Source organism: Salvelinus fontinalis, chromosome 12 (genome assembly GCF_029448725.1).
Source record: "Salvelinus fontinalis isolate EN_2023a chromosome 12, ASM2944872v1, whole genome shotgun sequence".
NCBI lineage: Eukaryota > Metazoa > Chordata > Actinopteri > Salmoniformes > Salmonidae > Salvelinus > Salvelinus fontinalis.
Window position 1 is genome coordinate 10708659 of NC_074676.1, and position 23890 is coordinate 10732548.

The following is a 23890-nucleotide window of genomic DNA, read 5'->3' on the forward strand; positions in this document are numbered from 1 at the left end:
CTGTAAGGAACTACACTGTAAGGAACTACACTGTAAGGAACTACATTGTAACTGTAAGAAACTACATTGTAACTGTAAGGAACTACATTGTAACTGTAAGGAACTACATTGTAACTGTAAGGAACTACATTGTAACTGTAAGGAACTACATTGCACGGCACAGGGACATCAGAATGCATAATTAATTAACCAGTATCATTCACTAACTAGCCCTCATTAATGCTTCGGATCATCATGATTGGCCCATTGTATGCAAGATGGAGGAGTGCATGTTGGAACAGGACTATCCCACCATGCACCTTGGGGGGAGGGGCTCAACCATCTGCAGGTACATCTTTATCATAAATCCATAATGACCATGTTCCAGGCTGACTTCACTGCAGACACCTGCCATAACTCATTGGTTTATGCAATGCAACGACTGCAATGTAGTCGGCCTGGAACGTGACCTATGACTTGAACAGTGGTGCTTGCTCAGCACCTACAGTAGATCCTTCTACCCTGCCATCCATCATGCATGGAAGTGTAAGTGTAAAGTGTAACTGCCAAAATAAAGGAAACACCAACATAGCGTGTCTTAATACGGCATCGAACCACCACGAGCCAGAACAGCACCTTGTCAATGCCCCTTGTAATAGATTATATAAGTGTCTGGAACTCTATTGGAGGGATATAACATCATTCTTCCATGAGAAATTCCATAATTTGTGTTTTGTTGATGGTGGTGCAAAATGGTGTCTCAGGCGCCGCTCCAGAATCTCCCATAAGTGTTCAAATGGGTTGACTGAGACTGCCATGGCATATGGCTTACATCGTTTTCATGCTCATCAAACCATTCAGTGACCACTCGTGCCCTATGGTTTGGGGCATTGTCATCCTATGGGGGCATAGCTATGGTAGACACAATACTTTAATACATTACCCTAAGCATGATGGATTGTTGATTGCTTAATTAATTCAGGAACCACAGCTGTGTGGAAGCACCTGCTTTCAATATACTTTGTATCCATTATTTTGGCAGTTACCTGTATGTCATTGATGTCCTAGCCTGTCAGTAGTACAGTAGCCCCAGAACTAGGTGTTGTGTTTGACTTTGCAGATGGCGGTGACAGAGGGGACCGTACTGCAGATAGAAGCTCTTTCTGAGGGAATAAACCAACTCACAGTAAGTAGTTCCTCAATCCGTCTCATTCAACAAGCTTTTTGACAGTATTGTAAATAATGAATAAACTAACCAGTTAACAAAGCATTTTCTGTTACGCTGTTAACACTGGTGTAGGATGCACCCCCGCAGCGCCCACAAGCTCTGGGATCCCCCTGGAGGTATTGCAAATATTTCTCCCTGCCCCGTGGTAGAATTTCAGGAAGTTAGCTGCCTTGCTCAGACTTTGCGGGTGGGGCCTCGCAAAACTGCGCTACGCCACTTGCTGTTATGTTTTGTATTTCTCCTCAATGCTACAGTGCTATGTTGTTCTTATATTTCCTGACAGTGAAGGTTTCAACTGAATAAACCGGTTTCGACAAGTAGATTTTAAAGTTAGGGACATTACTCTAAAGCCTTTAACTGACAAACATTGCAGAATAATGCTTCCTGCTAACCCCAGCCCCTGGCCCTTCTTGCTTTCAGTATTTGCTAAGCCGAGACGAAGTTCTGAAGGAGATGAGACGGGCTCAAACAGCACTAGTCTGAGAGGACGCTACGCTGGCCACACTAATTAACGCAGCCAATCAACCAAGGGAAAACTCTATCTGCCTCATACCTCAACCTAACCTCAATGCAGGAGGCTTTACCAGCAATCTCAACTGGCCATACCCCTTACCTCATCATAATACAGGACTATAATGAATACTACTTCTGTATTAGTGACATGAACACAATGAACGGTGAAGGAATTCTGTTTTACATGCGTCATTGGTGTGTAGCCCTTCCCCAAACTAGAGTAAATAGCATGTGTTTTGTATTTTTGGTGAAAGGTATAGGCCTACAACATGCCACTTGAGCTATTAGGACATGCTTTTCCCCTATGCAATCTAGCCTGTAAGATTGCACACACTGTATTATTTTGTACTATTTTACTACTTTTTTGATTAGGGTCGTTCCACTAAATTATTCCCTTTTGGGTAGTTTAATGTGGTTAAAATATATATATATATATATTTTAACATTCTGTCATGAAGAGCACATGTTCAACTTAAGAAAAAAACATGTTTTCCCATCTCAAGAGGTTAAATGAAGAAAAAAAAGATAATAGCAAGTGCCTATTGAGTGGCAAATAAAGTAACCGGGTTTATTGAAACAGGGTTGACGATTTCATCTTAAATCAGCCATAAATCCTCTTGTGAGAGGGGAGGGGTCAAATGAATGCAAGCTTCAAAAAAGGAAATTGTTAAAACATTTCTAGCCTGTCTATCTATGGGTGACAGGGTTGACGTGTTATGCTCATCCTACAAGAGTAGAACCAGCTCGCCTGCTTTTACACTATGATTTGACTTTAAGATGTTCAATGTTTCTCCTTTTTTTTATGTTCCAAAAGGAATAGTTTCACCATATTACAACGAGAGTTCAGTTCACGTAACAGGGTTGACCTTAAAATGAGGGACATTTCTTTCTTTCTTTTTTTACCTTAAAATAAATCACAAAAACCATGAATTAAATAATAATATTCAGAAATTACTTTGACAAAGCAACAAAATAACTAGGGCTTTCAATGAAGGTGAAAACTTGGAGAAATGTTGGGGTTAAGTGGGTTAAAATCAGAGGGACATGTCAAAATGCAGAATTTTGGCACTTTAGCAAGTCTTTAGGCATATTTAAAACCAGATGCATTGAACTATTAATGTGGTCTATATTAAAGGCCACTTCATTTAATATAACAGTCTTTTAAAATGCCATATTTATGCACAGTTTCTTCTTAAAATATCAAAAGGATGCAAAAGGGACTAATTTCATGGAACAACCCATTACCTGGACACATCCATGATGCAAACAAGGCACTAAGACATACTGCAAACAAACACACCAACACTTAATACAGCTCATTTGTATATGACCAATAAGAAACAGTTTTTTCTATGTTTCAACACATAATTCGCATATAATTGCATAGGCAGATGTAGTCCTTTAAGTCCCTTTAACAGTCACTAGAATGGAGGATCGCTTCTGTAAGAGAGGAAATACTAAGGGAAGCCTGTGTTAGGTAGCCCGGTGAAGTGTCCAAGCCCTGGCATAACCTGTACAGTATTAGGATCCTATTGCAGGTTAATCTGCATCAACCCAGCACATCACAATATCTCACTAGGGTTTCAGAGAGGAGAGAGGGGCTGGAGCTGTTCCAAACATCAAAGGCAGACCCATACTGGTGAGTTTTAATTGACTTTTTTTTTCACCATTCTAGAGCAAACATAGTACAATTAAAGTATTTTTAGGGTTGAGGGTTCTATTAGGGTTGAGTACCCGTATGTACCTTCAATCCATGTTATTACACAAGTATAACCTATGTAACTTTTTTCATGTAAATTATAATTTCTACAACAATAAACTATACTGCTGTTATCATATGTGCAGGTCATAAGGGAAACCACCCTCTGACCTAATCCTGTAGACATGGGGAAGATAGAGAGCAAACAACCAGCCCTGGACATTCCCAAGATAATCTCAACCTGGTGGGAGAAGCCACCAGCCTCGACCATGACCATTCCCAACATGAACTTCAATTTCTCAACCCTGTGGGGGAGGAGAGAGAGCAAGCCACTAGCCTCGGACATACCCAGTGTATTATCCACCCTGTGGAGAATCCTCAACAAGCCCAACGATTTTGTCCCTCTATCCAAATACTGTGTGGGGATAGCTGCCGCCAGGACCCAGGAGTACCTCCTGTTTCGCGGGACCCAGAGGACATGTTCCAGCCCCACAGCCCTCAACGAGATCTTCCTAATAACCTACATTACCCAGAGCAGCCACCTCCACATGACCGACTCCTCCAACTGCACCGCAATGACAAAGCAGCAGGGCATCTTTCTGGGTGCTGACTGGGTGTGGACTGTGCTGGAGAGGCCCACCAAGAACCCCCACATCTAGATAGCCGTGCAGATCCCCCCCCCCCCCCCCCGGAGGTATATACTGAATCCAAGCAAGATGGCCAAGACGGAGTCTGCTAATAGGAACAAGGCAGAGAGGATGGTGGATTTGTGCGTCTCCATCGGTGATGACTGCTACTCCCTCTTTCTCCTATTTGGCCGCAAGGCACCGGCAACATCTATGGGGTGCTGAGAAACAAATGTCACAATGCTATAGGAAGACTAAGGACAACCGGGCACTCATTGAGAATTTCTTTAAAAGGGTCCAGGTTCTTGCATACGCCGCCCACAGGAACGCTACAGGCTTTTGTCACCAAGAGAGACAGTGACCCTTTAACTCTGCTCATCAAGTTTACTTGACCAGTATGATCGATGACCGTGCAACCATTTGTTACATTTCTCTGTGTCTACTGTAGTGTTTCAAATGGGGGGGGGGGGGGGGGGGGGGACAGTTGTGCTTGGTGGGTTTATGCTTGCCTGGGACTCGGGGACCCAGTGTGCTGAAATTGGCCTATGTCCATGTCTCATGTGTAAACTACTGACCCATGCCTGCTGGCAGCTGCTCACACCCCTTGTGTTTAGTATTTATTTTAATGGGCTTAACATTTCACTGGCAACGCACCAGTGTGGGATTTCTCTTATCACTACCAAATGACATTAAAACCTTTCTACAGCTTACAATACAGCAAATATGATTTGCCATAAAATATTTTATTTTCTATGATGGATTTAATGACTGATCACATTGTGATATCTTCACCCATAACATGATTCTAAGTCAGTGACTGTTCATTTGATTAAGGTGGATTCTTTTTTGTTAAAAGTAGTGAAACAAAAATCAAAAAAAGAGGATGGAGTTGGAAAATAAATAAAATATGTATTTCTGGATGTCTTGAGTTATCTTGTGTAGAAAAGGAAAATGTATGTTGAGTAGAGGTTGACCGATTAGGATTTTTCAATGCCGATACCGATTATTGGAGGATCAAAAAAAGCTGATACCGATTAATCGGCCGATTTTTATATATATATTTGTAATAAATGACAATTACAACAATACTGAATGAACAATGAACACTTTTATTTTAACTTAATATAATACATAAATAAAATCTATTTAGTCTCAAATAAATAATGAAACATGTTCAATTTGGTTTAAATAATGCAAAAACACAGTGTTGGAGAAGAAAGTAAAAGTGCAATATGTGCCATGTAAAAAAGCTAACGTTTAAGTTCCTTGCTCAGAACATGAGAACATATGAAAGCTGTTGGTTCCTTTTAACATGAGTCTTCAATATTCCCAGTTAAGAAGTTTTAGGTTGTAGTTACTATAGGAATTATAGGACTATTTCTCTCTATACCATTTGTATTTCATATACCTTTGACTATTGGGTGTTCTTATAGGCACTTTCATATTGCCAGCCTAATCTCGGGAGTTGATAGTCTTGAAGTCATAAACAGCGCTGTGCATCCCAGCATTGCTAAGAGCTGCTGTTTGAATGAATGCTTACGAGCCTGCTGCTGACTACGACCGCTCAGTCAGACTGCTCTATCAAATATCAAATCATATACTTAATTATAATTTAATAAACACACAGAAATACGAGCCATTGGTCATTAATATGGTCAAATCCGAAAACAAAACGACGACAAAAATAAACTTTTCCGAGACTGACCAAAAGTTTTTATTTGGCTCGCTCGGTTGGGGCTTGATCAGTAAAAATAAAAACATAGTTAAGTTATGGCTGCAGCCCGACGCCGGTACACCTATGACAACATCCAGCTCAAGTGCAGGGCGCGAAATTCAAAATCTATTTTTTTTAAATATTTAGCTTTCACACATTAACAAGTCCAATACAGCATTTGAAAGATAAACATCTTGTGAATCCAGCCAACATGTCCGATTTTTTAAAATGTTTTACAGAGAAAACACCACATATATTTATGTTAGCTCACCACCAAATAAAAAAGAGGACAGACATTTTTCACAGCACAAGTAGGATGCAAGTAGCATGCACAAGCCAACCTAACTAACCTAGAACCAACCTAAATAACCTACAAAACACTACCTCAGATGACAGTCCTATAACATGTTACACAATAAATCTATGTTTTGTTCAAAAAATGTGCATATTTTAGTTATAAATCAGTTTTACATTACTGCTCCCATCATAGCTACAGTCTGAAATCGCACGGGAGTAGCCAGAGAAAATACAGACACCAACGTCAACTACTAATTATACATCATAAAACATTTCAGAAAAATATATGGTGGATAGCTAATGAAAGACAAAGATCGTGTGAATAGAGCCAATATTTCCGATTTTTGAAGTGTTTTACAGCGAAAACACAATATATCGTTATATTAGCTTACTACATTAGCTAGCACACGGCAGTATTGATTCTAGTCAAACGGTAGCATAGCACAGTTCGACAGATATATGAAAAAGCATCCCAAATTGGGTCCTTATCTTTGTTGATATTCCATCAGAATGTTGTAAAGGGGTCCATTGTCCAGTACAGTCTTTGTTTGGGATCCAGAACAAACTATTACCCTCTTGAATTAGCAAGCACACTGGCCGTGCGGCGCTAACCTCTCTTTCTTCAAACAATTCTTGCGTCGCATCACGTCTAAAGTCCAGAATAAATTTCAATAATATAATTAAACTATATTGAAAATACTTTAGGATGATTTTGTGACATGTATCAAATAATATCGAAGCCAGAGATCATATTCACCTTTAACGAGCGTCGTGCAGGAGCCGAGTCCATGTTCTACTTCGTGACCAGAAAAAATAATTAAGTGCGCAGGTCTCACTCCAAGATGTTGTGTTCAGTCCCTGGACGAAATATTCAAGTCCTTTCTGCTCTCACTTCCGCATGACACCCAGAGGAAGGCGTATGACGTGTTTCTACAGTCCTAAGTGACATGACCTTTTATAGACAAGCTCTTAAAGAGAGACCTCGCATTTGGAAATCTCAATTCCGGATAGGAAATGGGCTGTAAGAATAGTTCTGTTCCACTTAGAGAAAAAATTCAAACGTTTTTAGAAACTAGAGACTGTTTTCTATCCAATAGTAGTAAATATATGCATATTGTAACAGCAAAAATTGATTAAGAGGCCGTTTGAAAATGTGCACATATTTTCCAGTTTTTCAATACGCCCCCTGCAGCCATAAGAAGTTAAAAAGAGAGGACCATTAGGACAAATTATTTAAGTTGCATTCGAGATGGCAAATGTATTTAAAATGAGTAGGCAACACTCACCAATAAGCCATCCATCCTCAACAACTCCCCCCTGTAGGCATTTAGACCAACATTGCTGTTCTGCAGAATTAACGAGTCATGCATTCTAAATTAGCCAGCATCCGGTGCCGACAGATGGCCGCCTCGCTTCACGTTCCTAGGAAACTATGCAGTATTTTGTTTTTTATGTGTTATTTCTTACATTGTTACCCCAGGAAATCGTAGGTTTTATTACATACAGTCGGGAGGAACTATTGGATATAAGAGCAACGTCAACTCACCAACATTACGACCAGAAATACGACTTTCCCGAAGCGGATCTTCTGTTTGGCCCACCACCCAGGACAATGGATCGGATCCCAGCCGGCGACACAAAACAACAGCGCCGCAGAAGGGGCAGACGGAGCGGTCTTCTGGTCAGGCTCCGTAGACGGACACATCGCGCACCGCTCCCGAGCATACTACTCGCAAATGTCCAGTCTCTTGACAACAAAGGTAGATGAAATCCGAGCAAGGGTTGCCTTCCAGAGAGACATCAGAGACTGTACTGTTTGTTGTTTCACGGAAACATGGCTCACTCGAGACACGCTATCGGAGTCGGTACAGCCACCTGGTTTCTTCACGCATCGCGCCGACAGAAACAAGCATCTCTCTGGTAAGAAGAAGGGCAGGGGTGTATGCCTTATGATTAACGAGGCGTCGTGAGATCATAACAACATACAGGAACTCAAGTCCTTTTGTTCACCTGACTTAGAATTCCTCACAATCAAATGCCGACCGCATTATCTACCAAGAGAATTCTCTTCGATTATAATCACAGTCGTGTATATTCCCCCCAAACAGACACATCGATGGCCCTGAACGAACTTCATTTGACTCTATGTAAACTGGAAACCACATATCCTTAGGCTGCATTTATTGTAGCTGTGGATTTTAAAAAGGCTAATCTGAAAACAAGGCTCCCAAAATTTTATCAGCATATCGATTGCGCAACCCGGGCTGGCAAAACCCTCGATCATTGTTATTCTAACTTCCGCGACGCATATAAGGCCCTCCCCCGCCCTCCTTTCGGAAAAGTTGACCACGACTCCATTTTGTTGCTCCCAGCCTATAGACAGAAACTAAAACAGGAAGCACCCGTGCTCAGGTCTGTTCAACGCTGGTCCGACCAATCGGATTCCACGCTTCAAGATTGCTTCGATCACGTGGACTGGGATATGTTCTGCATAGCACCGAACAACAACATTGATGAATACACTGATTCGGTGAGCGAGTTTATTAGCAAGTGCATCGGTGATGTTGTACCCACAGCGTCTATTAAAACATTCCCCAACCAGAAACCGTGGATTGATGGCAGCATTCACGCAAAACTGAAAGCGCGAACCACTGCTTTTAATCAGGGCAAGGTGACCGGAAACATGACCGAATACAAACAGTGTAGCTATTCCCTCCGCAAGGCAATCAAACAAGCTAAGTGTCAGTATAGAGAGAAAGTAGTCGCAATTCAACGGCTCAGACATGAGAGGTATGTGGCAGGGTCTACAGTCAATCACGGACTACAAAAGAAAAACCAGCCCCGTCGCGGACCACGATGTCTTGCTCCCAGATAAACTAAACAACTTTGCTCGCTTTGAGGACAATACAGTGCCACTAACATGGCCCGCTACCAAAACCTGAAGAGGGCCACCATTGTTCCTGTTCCCAAGAAAGCGAAGGTAACTGAGCTAAATGACTACCGCCCCGTAGCAATCACTTCCGTCATCATGAAGTGCTTTGAGAGACTAGTCAAGGACAATATCATCTCCACCCTACCTGACACCCTAGACCCACTCCAATTTGCTTACTGCCCCAATAGGTCCACAGACTACACAATCACAATCAGACTGCACACTGCCCTAACCCATCTGGACAAGAGGAATACCTATGTAAGAATGCTGTTCATCGACTACAGCTCAGCATTTAACACCATAGTACCGGGTACTGGGGCCCCACAAGGGTGCGTTCTCAGCCCTCTCCTGTACTCCCTGTTCACCCATGACTGCGTGGCCATGCACGCCTCCAACTCAATCATCAAGTTTGCAGATGACACTACAGTGGTAGGTTTGATTACCAACGACGACGAGACGGCGTACAGGGAGGAGGTGAGGGCCCTCAGAGTATGGTGTCAGGAAAATAACCTCACACTCAATGTCAACAAAACAAAGGAGCTGATCGTGGACTTCAGGAAACAGCAGAGGGAGCAGCCCCCTATCCACATCGACGGGGCAGTAGTGGAGAGGGTGGAAAGTTTTTTGTTCCTCGGCGTACATATCACGGACAAACTGAAAAGGTCCACCCACACAGAATGCATGGTGTAGAAGGCCCTGCAGCGCCTCTTCAACCTCAGGAGGCTGAAGAAATTTGGCTTGTCACCAAAAACACTCACAAAAACACTTTTACAGATGCACAATCGAGAGCATCCTGTCGGGCTGTATCACCACCTGGTACGGCAACTGCTCCGCCCACAACAGTAAGGCTCTCCAGAGGGTAGTGAGGTCTGCACAACGCATCGCCGGGGGCAAACTACCTGCCCTCCAGGACACCAACACCACCCGATGTCACAGGAAGGCCAAAAAGATCATCAAGGACAACAACCACCCGAGCCACTGCCTGTTCACCCCGCTATCATCCAGAAGGCGAGGTCAGTACAGGTGCATCAAAGCGGGGGCCGAGAGACTGAAAAACAGCTTCTATCTCAAGGCCATCAGACTATTAAACAGCCATCACTAACATTGAGTGGCTGCTGCCAACATACTGATTTAACTCTAGCCACTTTAAACAATGCCACTTTATATAATGTTTTCATACCCTACATTACTCATCTCATATGTATATACTGTACTCTATACCATCTAATGCATCTTGCCTATGCTGTTCGGCCATCACTCATTCATATATTTTTATGTTCATATTCTTATTAATTCCTTTACACTTGTGTGTTTAAGGTAGTTGTTGTGAAATTGTTAGGTTAGATTACTTGTTAGACATTACTGCATGGTCGGAACTAGAAGCACAAGCATTTCGCTACACTCGCATTAACATCTGCATGTGACAAATAAAATTTGATTGATTTGACCTGGCCTGGCCACTTTGCCACCATATTCAGCAGCGTCTTTTGCCTTTTATGTGACATAGCTGAACTAGTTTTGGGATGGTGCCTTCATGGCGATGTGGGTGCCGTCTATTGATCCGTTCGTATTCAGGAACCCATTGATGACATCATGGCAAAGAAGCCTCTCTTGACTTCAACCTGTTGTGCGATGGTGTATGGAAATTGTATGTGTTACTGTTCTTTTTGCTGATGACGTGCCTCTAATTGACCAATTACTGTACTTTATATGGATTATTATCGTACCAAATGCACTGATGTGGTCAAATTATATGATATAACCAGTGAAGATATATTGCATGAATTCACAATGGACATACAATGAAATCAATTTTTTTTTAATTATTACTCTCACAATTTCACAGAAGTTCTTTCATATATTTCCCCCTTTCTATGCTTGACAAGCAGTTCCCTTATTCCACCACTTGGTACTGTGTGTACACACGGCTGTGCGAAAAACTCAAGAAAACGTTCATATTGATAGATCTCACACTTTGTGTGGAAATGATCCCACGCATGGTTTACGCACAGATTTGTGCCTAAGCATGATTGATAAATGAGACCCAGGCGTTTACATTTGTTGGATGCACAATAAAGTCTTTTTTTCTGGCAACCCTTCCAAATAGCTTATTGGCATGGAACCATGTTCCAGTGGCTTTAATCTTCTTAAAGATGTTTGAACTTTTACTGTTGAAAGCGAAGTACACACAATAATATGTTTTGAGCAAAATGTTATATTTTAGACAACTGCAAACTTCAAGGAGTAGGGCAATAAAGAGGAGAAATTGAGAAAAAAAGAGGGAAGGCCCTACCTGTACTTTAATATGACATACTTGGACCACATCTTGAGAGGTGTGTAAATCAGGTGAAAGGGAGACTGGAGTGCCACTTCAATTATTACCCTAATAGTGGTAAGTGGTATATTTATAGTTTTTGCTATTTGTTTGTACCCATTGCCTGATTTATGGAGTTCAAAAACCATTTGTCTCTTTTCATTTGTGAGTTATTTGCCTTTCCCCATGGTTCTGGATGACAAATTGATTTGACCACATTTTTACACCCCTCTGAAACAAGAAGTTTTGAAGGCCACAATGCAGTTCCTTAAGCTAAGATGAACAAAAAAAGTACAATGTTAATGCGGATTTCATTTTGTTTGATTTTATTTAAAAGAATCCTAAGGGGTGCCAGTCATTTTGACACCCACCTTTTTGACAATTGTTTTTATTACTTCTCTTTCTCTTATCAATTCTATTAGCTTTAAAAAAATATATAGAATTTCCCCATTGTTTTGAACATAGTTCAGTATTTGTATTATTTATATTATAGAGTATTTTTTACTCATCTTTATCAACGTTGCCAATCATTTTGTAGGTGACTGTATACAGTAGAAGTAGGTGCAAATAATAATATTACTCATTTTACCCAATACTACAAAGACAGACTATGTTTAGAGATGGATTTAATGATTAACCCTCCTGTTGTGTTCGTTTCATGTTAATTAATTCTGTGTTCCCGGTCCAAAATGACCGCCCCATTATAGCTGATTATAAATCCATAATAATACATATATTATCACCTAATGTTGTGTTCGATTTTTTATCAACTCAAGTTCTTGTGAACATTACAAGTTTTGAACTTCTATTTGCTATTTATTGCCTGTAGGCCTCATTGACATGAGCTCATACAACTCATTTTTGAGTTAAAAAAAAGCATAATGTATGGATTGTTTTGACAATAACAAATACTCCGATGAAACGTATTGTGCTATTTATCACAGACTACTTTGTATCAAAGTTTAACAAGGACTCTCTCCTCACCAGTGTTATGATCAAAGATATGATCAAAAGCCTCACATACAGTATATCGTTTGGTCATTGTGCTGCCACAGAATGAATTGTCAGCAAGGCCTCAAAAAAGCTTTATATACCAGAGCTGCGAGAAAAGTTCTATATATTATTGAAACAATGTTGCGATTGTTTGTGAGAATGCCAACAGGTGTGGTTCCCGTGGGGGAAAGATTATATTGGGGAAAGGTTCCCGTGGGGGTTGCCATGGAAGCCAAGAAGGGGAGTGAGGTGTGTGTGTGTATGCGCTCAAACACACATGCATGTGGGGGTCTGGGAGAGGAAATGTGTCCATCTGATGAATGGGCATGTGCCTGAACTCATTTTTATACATTAATTGTAGTCTCACCCATTCATTTCTAATGACCGGTCATTTTTGACCGGGAACACTACACGTGTACCAAAAGTTAAATAAAACACCCAAAATGTAATGAATATCATCCAAATGTATTGTGTGTGTTCAGATGCCCTGTGTGGACAAAGTCATGGAACCTTATGACAATCAGATTAAATTAACTACATTTTTCAGAGAGAAAACTTGTAAATCGGTCCAATTCAACCCGAACACAGCAGGAGGGTTAATAATAGCACGTCCAAAAGCTTTAGATACAGTACTTATCTAGACAAATTATTACTGGAACAGTTCAAACATTCCAAAACCCAACCAACCTTATTACAGTATTTCTCACACGAAACAGTTCAAACTGTTCTTTGAAGGTTAAACATGCAAATAGTACATTTTTTTTATTAAAAACCCTGGAAAATATCTCTTTGGTCTTGTAGTGTAGGCTTTTACATTATGTTCTACACGCATAATTCAATATAACAAATGGTCTCAAATGTCCTGGTGTAGTTGAATGTATATATGGGGTTCTATGCCTAGTTGAAGGGCCTGGGAGTTACTAGTATGTGAATGTGTTCTCTGTCTTGTAGCCCAGAGTGGAAAGGTTGGGGAGGCATGCATGCTGGATCATGGGGGGTGGCCCACACATGACAATGAGCACATCGTTGGATGCCGGGGGAAGGTGCTCTTTCATCATATTAGCATTCACAAACCCTGAGCTGTACTTCCAGTCTGCAATCAGAGGAAAAGACACAGGCTTTTAATCAACAGATAAGAATCAGCTATGCAGGCCAATGAAATTATAACACCTTGTTACCGAAGACATGTTCGCTTTCAAATACTTGTTTCGACGTATCACTATGGGTTGAGCCCCTTTCCCTTTATAACGCGCCACTCGCCCGTCCTCTGGTTATTCTCGTCACTCTTCCTTGCTAAGATCACTAAGCTCCGGAGGCTCTCTTCAGCACGACTTGATCCCAGTCTTCCAGCCTTTGTAGTTAATGCCGCTGAAAGTAGGACCTTAGCTCTCATCTTTTGTGTTGAACTCACCGACCGAAAGGAATGTTTTTGCTTCGTGTAAAATAAGCTCTTTTGCATTGTTCTACTCGCTAAGTCTCCTGTGGTAGCTAGCGTCACACGGCTAGCTACTGAGACTTGGCTAGTTCTCGCTGAAAGGCTTAGCTATGCTGGCTAGCTCACCACAAGGCCAGCTATACCACCAAACTAGCTTTTCTACCTGGAAAGATAGAATTTCTAGCTCACCTATCTCGTTTAGTTCCACCCACGTTCCCTTGTGCCGTGTTGACTAGACTGACCGTCCTGGCTTTACAGCTCGACGGTTGAGAGAAACAATTTGTTTGTCGAAAGATTAAACCCGAGTCCTGCGCGCACTGTAGGGAATTTCCTACTACCGACCTCAGCCTTCGAGCGAGGAGGCTACCCCACAACCCCAACCCACCTGGGCCGAGGTAATGGATACCCAGAGGACCTCCACCAGCTGTTTCAAGATATAGCAGTGGAGGAAGGAGACGGGGGACCCTCGTTATCGACAAGGGAAATGATGATGGCATGGCTAATCTCCGCCTTCAGCGGAGCATCGTTGCCTGATGACACATTTGGGCTTATCGATGTCTGCAAACAGGCAGAGGCCAGGTTCCATATTGAGTGTCCCTCAAACGGAAGCTAGACAACTGCGGACAAGCCTTTGTCCAGGAGGGTCCAAACTAGGCACTTTGCTAACATGGACGTTAAGGACATGGAGGAGCTGGGCTTTGGCAAACCTCTGGTAGTCTTCCCAAGGAGAATAGTGTCAGTCAGTTACGAGGCACTGGGATTGAGGTGGTTGGCCAGTGACGGCTCAACTACCAGACATTTGGCAAAACCCAGCTCCTCCATGTCCTTAATGGTCTACATGTCTGCGGCACATTCAGTACGGGCGTTGAACGTAACGTCGCTACTGTTGGCTTACCAGGATGATTTGCTGCTAGAGATGGGCACGTGTCCAGCCTCTGCCCCACAGACCTGGGTACCGTGGCAACCCATTCTACCGCTCCACGAGCCAAGGCTTCGCGGCAGGGAGAGGGCAACACACTGGCACCAGGGTTTTCCATGACGCAGAAGGCAGCAAACCCACAGTTCGGGTCTCCCAACAGAGGCCGACAGTGTGGGGAAGAAGGAGCATCCGACATAGGAGTACGTCCCTGGCGGCAGAGAGGAGCAGCCAACACCTGGCCTGTCCACTTTTGGGTGGAGCACAGATCCCCCCCCCCCCCCCCCCCCTCCTAAAACCCTACCCCTTGGGCAGCGGCTCATTCCTATGCGTCCACTCACAGGAAAGACGGAAGGGGTACTTCCTGGTTTCCAAAAAAGTGTTTGGGGGGAGGGATGCGCACCATTCTGAACCTAAGGGTCCTCAAGAGCTATCTGAGGAAGTTCACGTTCCGTATGCTTACGCTCAATGCGCTGTCTCGCTCTATTCGTCAAGGCGACTGGTTCTCTTCAGTCGACCTACAGGTCACTTCTTTTCACATAAGTATTCTGCCAGCACACAGGAGGCTTCAGGGCACAGCCAACCAATACCTTGCTGTCCCTTTCGGGCTAGCACCAGCTCCCCGGACATTCAGCAAGAGTGTAGAGCTGGCTCTAACACCCCTGAGAACCAAGGGACTATGTCTCGGCCTACATAGACGATTACCTGCTTTTCTCCCCAAAACAGAAGCAAGCAGTGCGAGATACGTCTTTCCGTGTAACACACCTCGCCGAGTTAGGGTTCAAGATCAACCAGAAAAAGAGCTGATAGAAACATAGGCAAATTCTCTCTCTTATCAGGCTACACTATTGGAAGACTGCATCACGTCGTTCCGACAGTGCCACTCCCTGTTCCACAGTGGGTGCTCGGTCACACTCAGAACGTGTCTCAGAGTTCTTGGGTTAATGGCGTCCACCATCTCAGTTGTACCACATACTGAGAATGAGAGACTTCCAGCGTTGGGTATCTTCCCAATGTCTGTGTATACGACGTCACATCAATCGAGAGATATCATTGATCTCAGAATGTCTCTTGGCTCTCCGTCACTGGAAGAGCCCCTCGATCTTCATTTCTGTCATATAGGCTTCGACAATAACACAGTAGGGAAACATCCTCTGTTGTTTTATGAAGGGAGCTCGTCAATTATGCCCAGTCTCCAAGCCTTTAACCCGTCTTGGGACCTGTGTATTGTGCTTGAGGCCATCTCACAACAGCCTTTTGAGCTGCTGGAAAGCGTGGAGAGGAAATAGCTCTCCTTTAAAACCGCTTTACAGATTGACCTCATGTCTACAAAGCGAGTGATTGAGCAGCACGCTCTGTCAGTTCATCATTCGTGCCTACAGTTTTCCCCAGGATTATACGAGGTAAACTTTTTGCCTAACCCCACCTTTATACCTAAGGTCAGTGATAAATATAATTGTCTCGCCTTAGAGCTTGTGGCTTTCCACCCACCGCCCTTCACTTCTATGGAAGAATACCGTTTATGTCCAGTACGCTCTTTGCGCATTTACTGGGATAGAACAAGAGCATTACGAATGAGCAACCAGCTCTTCATTTCCTGTGCGCCTCCCTGCAAGGGTAGGCCCCTCTCTTGTCAACAGTTATCCCATTGGATTTCGGAGTATAATAGCAAGGGTTTACAGCCGCTGGTGGGCCTGAGGGGTCATTCCACCAGAGGTATGGCTACCTCTTGGGCACTGTTCAAAGGCATCTCTATAAAAGAGATTTACGATGCGGCATGTTGGGTCACCCCTCAGACATTTATGAGGTTTTACGTACTGGATGTCACTACACCCTCGCTGACGCATACTGTCCTCAGTGTCAGAGCCTCTGAGGGATGATAATTTTGGGACTACCCTGGCTTTGGAGAGCATGTCTGTGATATGAGAGTTGGCCATATCCCATAGTTATTCATCGAAACGCATATTTGAAAGAGAACTGGTTCTCTGATAATGAGTGAGATGTATCGCCGCATTTCTCTGCTTGCCAAAGGCGCAAGGAAGAGAGGCATGCTTGAGAATAACCAGAGGAGGGGCTCACCCTATTTGCCACTCAACCTGTCTGTCTCCGAAATACATTGTGTGATTGGTTATTTCCAGTAGTGATCCGCCTGGAGAAAATCCCATAGTGATACATCTCACTCGTATATCAGAGAACTGGGGTTAACCTTGAGTTTCCTTCTTGTGGAAGTAATTAACGAGTTCCAGGACAGACAATTAGCTGTAGCTTCATTTGCATACTGTACCATACGAGGAAGCTACAGTATAGCTGGTGGGTCACATGGCAAAACATAACATAAATAGAACATTAAGATCATAGTGATGTTGGGAAATGACTAAAGGGGGAAGGATTCCCATTAATTCAGCTTGCATCAGTCACAATTTAATAAACCAGTTCAAAAGGGTTGCTGCAGGTCCACCTTTTGGGATTTGTTGGTTCTTGTCACCATACAAAGGGTATTATAATATGGTAAGACGGCATGGTAAAAATGATTTATTGCAGTTCAACAAGGACGATACAAAGGCATTAGCCCATGACAACCCCTTAGCTTTCTCTTTGTCATTATGGAACACTATGGTCTTACCCTGTGGAGGCTTGTCCAGAGTGTAGGACAGGTTGAGTTGGTCAGAGTGACTCTTCAGCACCTCCTCTAGTTCATCCCGCAGTAGGATATCCTTCTCAGTCTGGGGGAGAATCATCATTAGATTAAGGTTTACAGGTGTTACATATGCTACAGTATGTCATTTGGTTTTGTTAGACCATTCCAAAAGGTGACATTGATCTTGGTTGTCTATCATCAGATTATTGTCATTGATTTTGTATTCATAACAAGCTTTGTGCCCACTTCATTGATAATCCACCATGATGGTTCATAGTGTGTGGGATATGACTCAGGTTCTTCCTCAGACTTGGACAAGTGCCCTGGTGCAACTGACCTGGTTGGCAAATATGAGCGAGCACTTGGTGTTGTCTGCAGGGTCTCCTGTAATACTGCGAATCAGCTGCAGCATGGGGGTTATCCCTGAAAAAGCACCGGGACATTTATGCCAATTTACAATTTTCAGCTCTGCTTCACAGAACATATGACTTGTGCTGAAACAGTTACACAAATCATGTTATCATCAAGAAGAAAAAGACATCTCATCCTGAAAGATTTATGCTACCCACATATTTCTGTATAAATACCTGACACATACATTTTAAAGATATGAGGTCCATACCTGTTCCACCAGCGATCATTCCCACATGTTTAAACTTGCGGACCTTGGCCTCAGACTTCTTATCAGGTCGAATGGCAAATTTACCTTAAAAATAGGAGAAATCTGTTTAAATTAAGTAAATTGAGAAAGGGCTGGTGCATTGTAATACATTGCCCTCTGTTGGTCACAAAATGATAATGTCATGACGAAACAGCATAGTATACATGACTAGAATGACTAGATCACACACAGACACACACACCATTTCCTGTGTATACAAGGAGTCCATTAGGTCCTCTGAAATCTATTTTGTCCCCAATGCTCATGGCGTCCAGGTACTGGGACATCTTGCCTCCGTCAGGATAGTTACGATGAGTGTTTTTGTAGTACACCTTGGAAACCATGGGCACAAGATCAATGTCAAATGATGAATAGTTTTACAAGTCATTCAACTGATTGAAATGCAATTCTAACCATTCATACACATCCATCTTTATGGTGCCAGATCCTTGCTGTTATCTTGTAACAAGTCTGAACAAACTCAAATGATCTGTTGAATAAGAGTACCTTGACCACCAGGTCAACAAAGCCCTGGTCCTCATCACTGGAGACAGGAGTGTAGGCCCGGATGACCAGGCTCCCATTCACCTTAGCTGACAGGTACACATGCTGTCCTGGGTGGGCGGAAAGGGTACATGGGGTGAAAGGGGCAGGAGCAGGATAGTACTATCTTCTCAGTCAGCTCTTGTGGTATTTATAAGTCCTGATATGCCCAGATAAGTAGGTCTCTGGCCTGATGGGATATCGGTGCTGTTGCGCCGCCTGATGAATGAAGTGGGTGTGTAGTGTAGCCTCAGTACCTACTGGCAGTCCAAGGACATGTGTGGGAGAGGGAAGGCCAAAGCGAAAGCGCTTTGTGTCATGGCTTATATCCTGCGCAGAAACAGCAAAATGGGAGTACTGTAACATTTCAGCCATTCAAAAATCTTTGTGGGTGGGAATATCCTGCGTTTGAAAATCATTGGCAGACAAAGTTAATAGCAGCTTAGTTAAACTTGAACTATTATTTAAATCAATCAGTTATTTGTGACAATCCTGTGTCAGAATCAGAATGATCTGAATTATTTCCTTGCAGGTATAGGATCATACTAACTCTAAAACAAGTAGAGAAAGGCATGTAACTCTAGGCGTACCTCTTTCTCTATGAGTGGCAGTGGATATTTAACTGTAGAATCTTGTAGTGTCTGTGGAAGCTTCTTCTCCTTATCACCTCGGAGGAGGAAGTAGAGCCCAGAGAGGACCACCACAGACGTTCCAACCACAACAGGTACTGTCTGCCAATCAAAATCACGGACAACCATGAATACAGAATACGGTGGAAAACACAGTGGACTGACAAATTCACTCCCCTATGTACTTATTTGGACAGTGAAGCAAAAACATTTAATTTGGCTCTATACTCCAGTATTTTGGATTTGAGATCAAATGTTTTAAATGAGGTGACAGTACAAAATGTCACCTTTTATTTGAGTGTATGTGGCAAATAGGAAGAAAGAAAAGAAGTGACAAATAAAGTAGAGTAAAGAGTGAAGACTCATTCTCACCAGACTCTCCATGACGGGTAAGTGCGTGTCAGGTGTGTTGCTCTCTGTCTGCCTCTGCAGTGTGGTCAGTGTGATCAGGATCCAGGCAGTGAGTTTGGGCTGAGCTAGGCTCTGGCCCTGGAGTCAGACCTTTGCACCAAGGACACCTAGGGGAGGGGGAGCCAGCTGGAGGAAAGGTAATAGAGGGCTGACGGACCAATAGGAGAGAAGAAATCCCTATGACAAAGCCATGACGACGCACAACTGAGTAATACATACATGTAGAGGTGAATGGTCCAAAATCACGCCACTCTCAGATCACTCAGGGGTTGGGACACTGGTTTAGAGTGTGTGTGTGTGTGTGTGTGTGTGTGTGTGTGTGTGTGTGTGTGTGTGTGTGTGTGCGAGAGAGAGAGAGAGAGAGAGAGAGAGACTGTGTGTGTGCATGTGTATGGTCTGATCAATGAAAATAGCTCCAAGCAAGTTTATGACACTATAGCACACTTAGGCTTATCACTTCTGGACTGTTGAACTAGATTCATGCAATTTGGTATACAGTGCATTCGGAAAGTATTCTGACTCCTTGACTTTTTACACATTTTGTTATGTTACAGCCTTTTTCTAAAATGGATTAAATAATTTTTTCCACCTCATCAATCGACACACAATACCCCATAATGACAAAGTGAAAACAGGTTTTTAGAAATTGTAATCATTTATTACAAATAAAAAACTGAAATACCTTATTTACACAAGTATTCAGACACTTGGCTATGAGACTAGAAATTGAGCTCATGTGCATCCAGTCTCCATTGATCATCCTTGAGATGTTTCTACAACCTGATAGGAGTTCTCATGTGGTAAATTCAATTGATTGGACATGATTTGGAAAGGCACAAACCTGTCTATATAAAGTCCCACACAGTAGCAAAAACCAAGCCATGGGGTCGAAGGAATTGTCCGCAGAGCTCAGAGACAGGATTGTGTCGAGGCACAGTTTGGTGACCAGGAACCCGATGGTCACTCTGACAGAGGTCTAGAGGTCCTCTGTGGAGATGGGAGAACCTTCCAGAAGGACAACCATCTCCGCAGCACTCCACCAATCAGGCCTTTATGGTAGAGTGACCAGATGGAAGCCACTCCTCAATAAAAGGCACATGACAGCCTGCTTGGAGTTTGCCAAAAGGCACCTAAAGACTCACAGACCATGAGAAACAAGATTCTCTGGTCTGATGAAACGAAGATTGAACTCTTTGGCCTGAATGCCAAGAGTCACGTCTGGAGGAAACCTGGCACCATCCCTACGATGAAGCATGGTGGTGGCAGCAGCATCATGCCGTGGGTATGTTTTTCAGCGACAGGGACTGTGAGATTAGTCAGCATCAAGGCAAAGATGAATGGAGCAAAGTACAGAGAGATCCTTGATGAACACCTGCTCCAGAGCACTAAGGACCTCAGACTGGGATGAAGGTTCACCTTCCAACAGGACAAAGACCCTAAGCACACAGCAGGATTGGCTTCGGGACAAGTCTCTGAATGTCCTTGAGGGGCCCAGCCAGAGCCCGATCGAACATCTTTGAAAGAGACCTGAAAATAGCTGTGCAGCAACACTCCCCATCGAACCTGACAGAGCTTGAGAGGATCTGCAGAGAGGAATGGGAGAACCTTCCCAAATACAGGCGTGCCAAGCTTGTAGTGTCGTACCCAAGAAGACTCGAGTTTACAAAGGTGCTTCAACAAAGTACTGAGTAAAGGGTCTGAATACTTATGTAAATGTAATACATATATTTTTTAATACATTTGCAAATAAAATCTAAAAACCTGGGGGGTATTGTGTGTAGAGTATTGTGGGTATTGTGTGTAGATTGATCAGGGGAAAAAACAATTTAATCAATTATAGAATAAGGGTGTAACGTAACAAAATGTGGAAAAAATATAAGGGGTTTGAATACTTTCTGAATGCACTGTATGTGATGTAAATACGGGCAGTAGTCTATTTGTATATTATTAGTGTCACGTTCCTGACCTATTTCTGTTAGTTTGTTATGTGTGTTAGTTGGTCAGGACGTGAGGTTGGGTGGGCATTCTATGTTTTCTGTTTCTATGTTGGTTTATGGGTTGCCTGGTATGGCTCTTAATTAGAGGCAGGTGTTTGGCGTTCCTCTAATTAAGAGTCATATTTAGGTAGGCGTTGTCACAGTGTTCGTTGTGGGTGATTGTCTTCAGTGTCTGTGTCTGTACACCACGCTGGACTGTTTACGGTTTGTTCGGTTTGTGTAGCCTATGTTCCTATTCGTGCGTTTTTCTTGTTTTATGTAAGTACGTCGTCTAGGTCTGTCTACACCGTTTGTTGTTTTTGTTAGTTTAATCAAGTTCGTGTTTCGTTAATAAAATATGTCTTTTCACTACGCTGCGCCTTGGTTCCCTCAATACTCCTCCTCTTCAGAAGAAGAGGAGGAGGACTGCCGTTACAGAATCACCCACCAATCCAGAGCCAAGCAGCGGAATTTCGAGCAACGGGAAAGTATACAGGACTTGTGGAGTTGGGAGCAAATATTTAACGGAGAAGGACCATGGGCTAAAGTGAATCACCTTCCATGGGAACAGCTGGAGGCAGCTCGGAGAGTGGAGGAAAAGAGAGAGAGGAACCGGAGTTATGAGGGAACGTGTCTTGCACGGAAGCCCAAAAAGCCTGTGAGTAACACCCAAAAATTTCTTGGGGGGGGCTAAGAGGTAGTGGGCCAAGGGCAGGTAGGAGACCTACGCCCACTTCCCAGGCTTACCGTGGAGAGCGGGAGTACGGGCAGGCGCCGTGTTACGCGGTAGAGCGCACGGTGTCTCCTGTACGAGTGCATAGCCCAGTGCGGGTTATTCCACCTCCCCGCACTGGTAGGGCTAGATTGGATATTGAGCAAGGTGTCATGAGGCCGGCTCAACGCGTCTGGTCTCCAGTGCGCCTCCTCGGGCCGGCATACATGGCACCTGCCTTACGCATGGTTTCCCCGGTTCGCCTACATAGGCCAGTGTGGGTTATTCCACCTCCCCGCACTGGTCGGGCGACCGGGAGCATTCAACCAGTTAAGGTTGGGCAGGCTCAATGCTCAAGAGAGCCAGTACGCCTGCACGGTCCGGTATTTCCGGCGCCACCTCTCCGCCCCAGCCTAGTACCTACAGTGCCTACACTACGCACTAGGCTACCAGTGCGTCTCCTGAGCCCTGTTCCTCCTCCACGCACTCTCCCTGTAGTGCGTGGATCCAGTTCGGGGCCTCCAGTTCCGGCACCACGCACTAAGCCTCCTGTGCGTCTCCAGAGCCCTGTACACACTGTTTCTTCTCCCCCTACTAATCCTGATGTGCTTGCCCTCAGCCCGGTGTCACCAGTGCCGGTACCACGCACCAGGTATAGAGTGGGCTTTGAGAGTCCAGTGTGCCCTGTCCCTGCTCCCCGCACTAGTATGAAGGTGCGTGTCCTTAGCCCGGTGCCTCCAGTTCCGGCACCACGCACCAGGTCTACAGTGCGCCTTATCCGGCCAGAGCCATCCGTCTCCCCAGCGCCATCTGAGCCATCCGTCTCCCCAGCGCCATCTGAGCCATCCGTCTCCCCAGCGCCATCTGAGCCATCCGTCTCCCCAGCGCCATCTGAGCCATCCGTCTCCCCAGCGCCATCTGAGCCATCCGTCTCCCCAGCGCCGTCTGAGCCATCCATCTGCCATGAGCCTGCAAAGCCGCCCGTCTGCCATGAGCCTGCAAAGCCGCCCGTCTGCCATGAGCCTACAGAGCCGTCCGCCAGACAGGAGCCGCTAGAGCCGCCCGCCAGACAGGAGCCGCTAGAGCCGCCCGCCAGACAGGATCTGCCAGAGCCGCCAACCAGACAGGATCTGCCAGAGCCGCCAACCAGACAGGATCTGCCAGAGCCGCCAACCAGACAGGATCTGCCAGAGCCGCCAACCAGACAGGATCTGCCAGAGCCGCCAACCAGACAGGATCTGCCAGAGCCGCCAACCAGACAGGATCTGCCAGAGCCGCCAACCAGACAGGATCTGCCAGAGCCGCCAGCGTGCCATGAGCGGCCAGAGCCGTCAGAGAGCCATGAGCGTCGAGAGCCGTCAGCCTGCCATGAGCGTCGAGAGCCGTCAGCCTGCCATGAGCGTCGAGAGCCGTCAGCCAGCCATGAGCGTCGAGAGCCGTCAGCCAGCCATGAGCGTCGAGAGCCGTCAGCCAGCCATGAGCGTCGAGAGCCGTCAGCCAGCCATGAGCGTCGAGAGCCGTCAGCCAGCCATGAGCGTCGAGAGCCGTCAGCCAGCCATGAGCGTCGAGAGCCGTCAGCCAGCCATGAGCGTCGAGAGCCGTCAGCCAGCCATGAGCGTCGAGAGCCGTCAGCCAGCCATGAGCGTCGAGAGCCGTCAGCCAGCCATGAGCGTC

General features: G+C 44.5%; 2 protein-coding genes and 1 pseudogene across 17 annotated transcripts in view; 2 read left to right on the forward strand and 1 right to left on the reverse strand.

Moving 5' to 3' along the window:
• The window catches only part of LOC129866770 (liprin-beta-2-like), a 124310-nt gene extending 119345 nt beyond the window's left edge, over positions 1 to 4965 (forward strand). For 14 of the 16 annotated variants that reach the window (XM_055939632.1, XM_055939636.1, XM_055939635.1 and 11 more), the window contains 3 exons: positions 1100 to 1165; positions 3300 to 3359; positions 3566 to 4965. In XM_055939632.1, the coding sequence (XP_055795607.1) occupies positions 1100 to 1165; positions 3300 to 3359; positions 3566 to 3589 (150 nt within the window). In that variant the 3' untranslated portion in view covers positions 3590 to 4965. Of the gene's footprint in view, positions 1 to 1099; positions 1166 to 1627; positions 3360 to 3565 lie in introns of all 16 variants that reach the window. The other 2 variants (XR_008761529.1, XR_008761530.1) reach the window with 1 other exon arrangement.
• Positions 3605 to 4965, forward strand: LOC129866773 (uncharacterized; annotated as a pseudogene).
• A 7776-nt stretch (positions 4966 to 12741) lies between these two features.
• On the reverse strand, positions 12742 to 19614 carry LOC129866772 (NADH-cytochrome b5 reductase 2-like). The gene is made up of 9 exons (XM_055939646.1): positions 19490 to 19614; positions 19079 to 19219; positions 18746 to 18818; positions 18453 to 18559; positions 18148 to 18277; positions 17907 to 17990; positions 17622 to 17707; positions 17270 to 17369; positions 12742 to 13388 (listed from the first exon to the last, which is right to left on the reverse strand). Exons 1-9 carry the CDS (start codon positions 19499 to 19501, stop codon positions 13216 to 13218), a joined length of 906 nt encoding a protein of 301 aa, XP_055795621.1. The 5' UTR covers positions 19502 to 19614; the 3' UTR covers positions 12742 to 13215.
• Between the last annotated feature and the right edge of the window lie 4276 nt (positions 19615 to 23890).